General features: G+C 38.0%; 1 protein-coding gene across 3 annotated transcripts in view; it reads left to right on the top strand.

The window, feature by feature from the left end:
- Nucleotides 1-4,720, top strand: part of TOX3 (TOX high mobility group box family member 3) — an 85,048-nt gene extending 80,328 nt beyond the window's left edge. For all 3 annotated transcript variants that reach the window (XM_074881904.1, XM_074881902.1, XM_074881903.1), the window contains exons 6-7: nt 236-316; nt 2,851-4,720. In XM_074881904.1, coding sequence (XP_074738005.1) covers nt 236-316; nt 2,851-3,588 — 819 coding nt within the window. In that variant the 3' untranslated portion in view covers nt 3,589-4,720. The remainder of the gene's footprint in view (nt 1-235; nt 317-2,850) is intronic.
- The last annotated feature ends 1,392 nt before the right edge of the window (nt 4,721-6,112 follow it).

The raw sequence follows: 6,112 nt of genomic DNA on the forward strand, positions 1-6,112 counted from the left end.
TTTATTCACAATAAATCAACATAAATTGTGGTGCAAATCCAGCAAGTAGACCCGAAAGTCTGTAACCTCCTGCAAGAATACTTAGATCTTTCAGGGAAGAAAAAGCACATCTAACCGTAGACTGTTTTCAGGTTTTTTGGTCTGTGTTTTTTGTTTCTTTGAAAGTGATTTTGAAAGCATTCTGGCAAAAATGTCTTAATAATTGAAGTTGGTGAATTGTGGTCTCTTTTAATAGGTATATAAAAGAAAAACTGAAGCTGCCAAAAAAGAATACCTAAAGGCACTTGCTGCCTATAGAGCAAGCCTTGTTTCTAAGGTAAGCCTAATAATGCCTTCAGTGTAATGGAAGTTAGCTTTTGGGAGTGGGGTGTTACACAAAATAAAAGTAGAATCCTAGGATTTCTGTAATACAGCTCTACAAGATGTTGTGCTGCTGCTTGAACCCTGCATAGTGTCTGCAAAAAAAAAATCATCTCTCTAATGGCACAGTAATGGTTACCAAACAATAACTTTGTAAATGCACATCTTCCTTCATCTATGGAGGCAAAATAATGCATTTCACTACAAAAGTAAAATTCTGTCATGAAAAATACACTGACCTTTTGGCATTAACATTTGCAAGCTATTCACAGAGTTTTGTTTTTCCTAAAGTGCTACTTTTCAAAAGACAGACTTACTTTTTGTGGAGCTGGAGAGCAATTACTATATGACAAAGCTTAAGTATTTCTTGCAGGTGAGGGGAAAAAGTGTGATGGCTCTGAATTTGGAGAGTGCTTACAAATGGACTAGCTGGCAGTAAGCCACGTGGAGTATTTTAGCACATCTTAAGTTAAAATAAAACTTGTGAAGAAAACAAAGCTCTGCTGTCTTATTTGAGAATTCACCTTTCTAACTGGCAGCACTGCACTGGTTGTAGATCTGTTGCATCTGAATACCATAAATGAAAATATTCTTATGGACATCTAAAATATGGGTAAAAAATAATCAAGGTGGTTATTTCTCTAATAATATTTCATAAAGATCAATTACAAAAATATCTTTGATCAGAAGAAAGTGATGATGTCTAACTGCTGAGAATTTTTATTTGAATGTACAACTGCAGTGAATTAGTAAGTTGCACAGAAAGTTGCTGTGTGTTTTAATTAATGATTAAAAATACAACAGCAGAAATTATACATATGCATTCTTCAAAGCTAGAAGATTTATTCTCCTTGCATTGAGAAGCTGTGTTTTACCATTGTCTCTAGGACTCGGATGATATTCTCAAAGCCTTTAGTATCACAGTGCTAAGTTCAATGGCAGCTGGAATTCTAAATACCTTTGAGGGAATTTATCTTGTCAGTCCTAAGTTCCCTTTTCAAAAACATCAGAAATCATATTTTCTCCCAAAATCCATGGGACCTTGGCTGCTGAGTAACTTGTGGGAAAACTGCAAGTGGAATTTACACTCTTAAGTCCAGTATTTGTATCATCTCCTCTAATTTAAGACATCCTCACTGGAGCTTTTTCATCCAAGGTGGTGGCTGAGAGTAGGGATGGAATAGACATTTCTGCAGCACAGTTTGACACATTTTAAGGTAAATGTCTAAAACATGTCAGTTACAGAATCACAGAATCGTCTAGGTTGGAAAAGACCTTGAAGATCATCCAGTCCGACCATTAACCTCACACTGACAGTTCCCAACTACACCATATCTCTCAGCGCTATGTCGACCCTACTCTTAAATACCTCCAGGGATGGGGACTCCACCACCTCCCTGGGCAGCCCATTCCAACACCTAACAACCTGTTCTGGAAAGAAATGCTTCCCAATATCCAGTCTAAACCTTCCCTGGCACAGCTTGAGGCCATTACCTCTTGTCCTGTCACTTGTTACTTGGTTAAAGAGACTCATCCCCAGCTCTCTGCAACCTCTTTTCAGGTAGTTGTAGATGGCCATGAGGTCTCCCCTCAGCCTTCTCTTCTCCAGGCTAAACAACCCCAGTTCCCTCAGCCGCTGCTGGAAGAGACTTCTTCTCTCTGTTGTCTTTATGTAGGGATTTTACATGTCGTGTACAATGCAGATGTGTAAAACTGTGAAAGACAAATCCTACCTTTGGTGCTTCAATATATCTAATTTAAACATACTCAGTATTTTAAATATACCTAATAAAACTATGTCTTCAAGGCACCAGAACACCTCATTTATTGCAATAGGCCTCTTTGGACTGTAGTTTTCCTGCAGGTGTGTCTCATCAGAAACCTCCAGGACACTGGAAGTAGGCAGGATTCCCTAAGCAGGGCACCCCACTGATGCAGCTGTGCCCCTTCCAGTGTATTCACTTGGGTGCCTTGACAATGTTCCCTTAGGCTTGTGTCTGTTGTAGATACCTAGGTCCTGATGCCTTAGATGTGAAGAACTACAATAATCAAATTTAAAAAGCTGTTTGAGAAGTTTCATTGTTTGTTCACTACTCTTATGCTATGATAACTCGTGTGGGGGGATATGCTTCTGCTCAGATTTGTTAAGAACAGGGTTTTTTTTTTTTTTAAAGCGTATGAATATAGAAAGTGTTGGGCCCTTTCTAGCTCTCAGCCACAAAACGTATGTGACATTTGTGACTTTCTGGTGTTGAACAAGGGCATGGGTTAGTTTTTTTGTCCAAGTAAGAACTGGAGGTACGGTATACAGAGATAGATGAAGAGGTGATGTAATGGATCAGTGATCTTTCTCAGACTGTTGATTGATCTTTTCTGATAGAAAACAAACCACAAAAAAGTCTCCCTGAGTAGCTGTGACTTTTATTTCCATGTAAACAGTAACAATGTTTTTTTCTGTTAAAATATGATTAATTTCTTTTCCAAACACAGGCTGCTGCAGAATCTGCTGAGGCCCAGACAATTCGTTCTGTTCAGCAAACACTGGCATCCACAAATTTGTCTTCCTCCCTTATTCTGAATACTTCTCTTTCTCAACATGCAACAGTATCGGCATCTCCTCAAACTCTTCAACAGTCCCTCCCCAGAGCAATTGCTCCAAAACCTTTAACTATGAGACTGCCGATGAATCAGATTGTAGCTTCTGTTACCGTTGCACCAAACATGCCAACAAACATTGCAGCTCCATTGATAAGCTCCATGGGAACAAGTATGGTGGCAACGCCATCTTCATCTCAAGTCAGCCCCTCAATGCAAAGCCAGCAGCACCAGATACAGCATCTCCAGCAGCAACAGATGCAGCAGATGCAACAGCAGCAACTACATCAGCATCAAATGCATCAGCAAATACAACAACAAATGCAACAACAGCATTTTCAGCACCACATGCAACAACATTTGCAGCAGCAGCAGCATCTTCAGCAGCAAATTAATCAACAGCAAATGCAACAGCAGCTGCAGCACATACAGCTTCAGCAAATGCAGCAGCAGCAAATGCAGCATATGCAACACCAGTCACAGCCTTCTCCTCAGCAGCATTCTCCGGTAGCCTCTCAGATCACTTCTCCCATCCCTGCCATTGGGAGCCCTCAGCCAGCACCTCAGCAGCACCAGTCACAAATACAATCTCAGACACAGACTCAAGTATTATCACAGGTCAGTATTTTCTGAAGATAAATGATCGTACAACATGGCTTTGTGTTGATGGAGGGGGTAGGGGTAAACCATATTTGGCTGAAAACTGTAAATTGTTGATGGTAGTTATGCAGGGATGCATAACAGATCGAATGATCCTCTAAAGTGTCTATTAGATAGGCAATAAAGAACTACAATGTAGCTGTGTATCATCTTTTAGCTGACTATAAATCATTTTGTTTAAAAAAAAAAAAAAAGCTGTGCTCTTTTTCATGTGATGCCTTTTTAATTTATTTAAGCTTTACCTACAATATGTGAATCAAATGGCCTAATAAATACCTGGACCTTATGACTGCAAAATGGCCTTTCAGAGTTATGTGATATAACCCTTCTTTCTCTAAAAGTGAATAATGCACTTCAAGGCAGTATGAACTCATGAAGCCCTTAAAGCACAGTTGTAACTACCTGTAAAATGATGATTGGATTTCATACAATCATACTTGTATGACATGAGTTAGTTGATGGCATTTTTTGTCATGAAAAAATAGAGTAAATCACAGATTTTTGCCAAAGCTCTTAATTTTTTTCTCTCCTAAATATCTTCAGAAAAACAAATGCAAGTAACTGAACTTAAATGTTTGACCCAACCTTTCGCTTCATTTCTCCAAATAAACCTACCATAGTTTGTAAGAAAATATATATTGACATTTACCCTCTTACGTTAATTCCAGTTACAGAACAAATGTGAATATTATATTCTGTGTCGAAGTGATGAGTTTCAGATTTAATACACTGTATTTTTAAAAGGGAAATGCACTTAAATAAAACTGTTATTACAGAAAGCTAAGATGAAAAATGCAAGAGTTTTTAATACGCTGCAAAACCAGTAGAATATTTAAATGAAACTCCACAACCGAATAATCAATGTAAATATTTTCTTTAAAAGTTGTAAGTTTTCATATCATGTGTTGTAAAGTTTTCATAAATGAGGCTTTAATGTAAACACTGGTAACATGAATTATTAATTGCTACATTGCTTATTGTGTTTTTATGCTGTTTTATACTTTTTTATGAGTTATGATAGCAGCAATTAAGTTGTTTGTATTTTGCTTATCTAAAATAAATGCTTTTATCTTGCTATAGAATAAACACATTTCAGTAAAACTGATGAGCCATAAGTCTTTGATAGAAAAACCAGAAATGTTTCCTTATGCAAATGCTTTCTTGGAAAGTTTATTTAACTTTTTGGCTTTTTATCAAACATACTGGGTAAGCAGGTACCTATCAGAACTGAGACCAGCTCTTGTATCCATCACGACGTACTGCTGAAGAGTCATGTACAACTTCTCTGAGGTTTCTCCGACTTCAGAGAGAGAAAGCAGGTGGTAGAGTTACAAAGCATTCGTGGTACCCGGTGTCAGGAACAGGATAGCGAACCTGTCTCTCAGCAGTAGTGTTCAGAGATGCAAATAAGCACAAATTGTGGTTTTCTTTGTGTCTTTGAATTTCAGATGTAAACGCAGCTACTGCTGTGGGCTTCCTGTCTGTAAGCCCCCAACTCTGACTCAGGCTGATGCCGAGTTGTCTGACTTTTATTTTATCATAAAAGTAGGACATGGTAGCTGGAGGTGGGGGAAGAGAACAGGTGGGATGGAGAGGGCAGGTATTTCATATGAAGGGTTTAGAAACATTCACATCCAATGTGTTGTCAGGTTATTAGTGATGTTTATATATTTTTACTCTGGACAGAGAGGAGAAATCCTTTATTTTCTTCTCTCTCTTCTTTGCCTGCAATATCTGTGCTGTGAGTGCAGCCTGACCACTATCCCCAGTTGTCTTGCATGATTAATTACAGCATCTGTCCTGTCAGAAGCTATAATGAAGAGGTCTTGATAAAAATTGCAAATTACCACTGGCAACAATCTTAAACTGCTTATGATAAAATGAAAATTAAAACCAGCAAGTGTCAAACCTGAGCAGAATCCTAATCCTGTTTGAGGCGGTGTCCATGGCTACCACACTCAGACCACAACCCAAAAATAATGGAATATAGATCCCAAAAAAGTTGCAGTCAGACTTGAGGGAAGAGGTACTATACTGTGTGAGTTTATTAATAATGAATACAGCTTTCAATATTTCATCATCCTCAGGTACTCTGTTTATTATGTACAAATATTGAACAGCAAGAGATTCTAATTATAAATTTATAGATTTCTTGGAGCAGAAGAAATCATGTCTAAATTGAAGCTTTTCATAATAGGTGTTAGTTGACAGCTACCCATGCTCCTAATAGCCTTAGTATGATATCTAATAATGTCTGCCATGGAGGATGTTTATTCCAAGCTTGCCTGCATTAGAAATGGCATGGCAGAGGCTGGTTGGGAGAGATTTTTGTGTGTGTCGGTTTTAACCACCAATGTTACATAACAAAGGGAACCATTTTATAGTCGTTTTGAAACCTTTAGACAAATGTCTTCAGAAATAATTGCTAAACTGCATGTGACAGTAATTGTGTATTAGTTCTATAATTGTCATTTTGAAGACCTATGAAGTATCGTTG

The sequence above is a fragment of the Strix uralensis genome, chromosome 12, assembly GCF_047716275.1.
Source record: "Strix uralensis isolate ZFMK-TIS-50842 chromosome 12, bStrUra1, whole genome shotgun sequence".
Lineage (NCBI taxonomy): Eukaryota > Metazoa > Chordata > Aves > Strigiformes > Strigidae > Strix > Strix uralensis.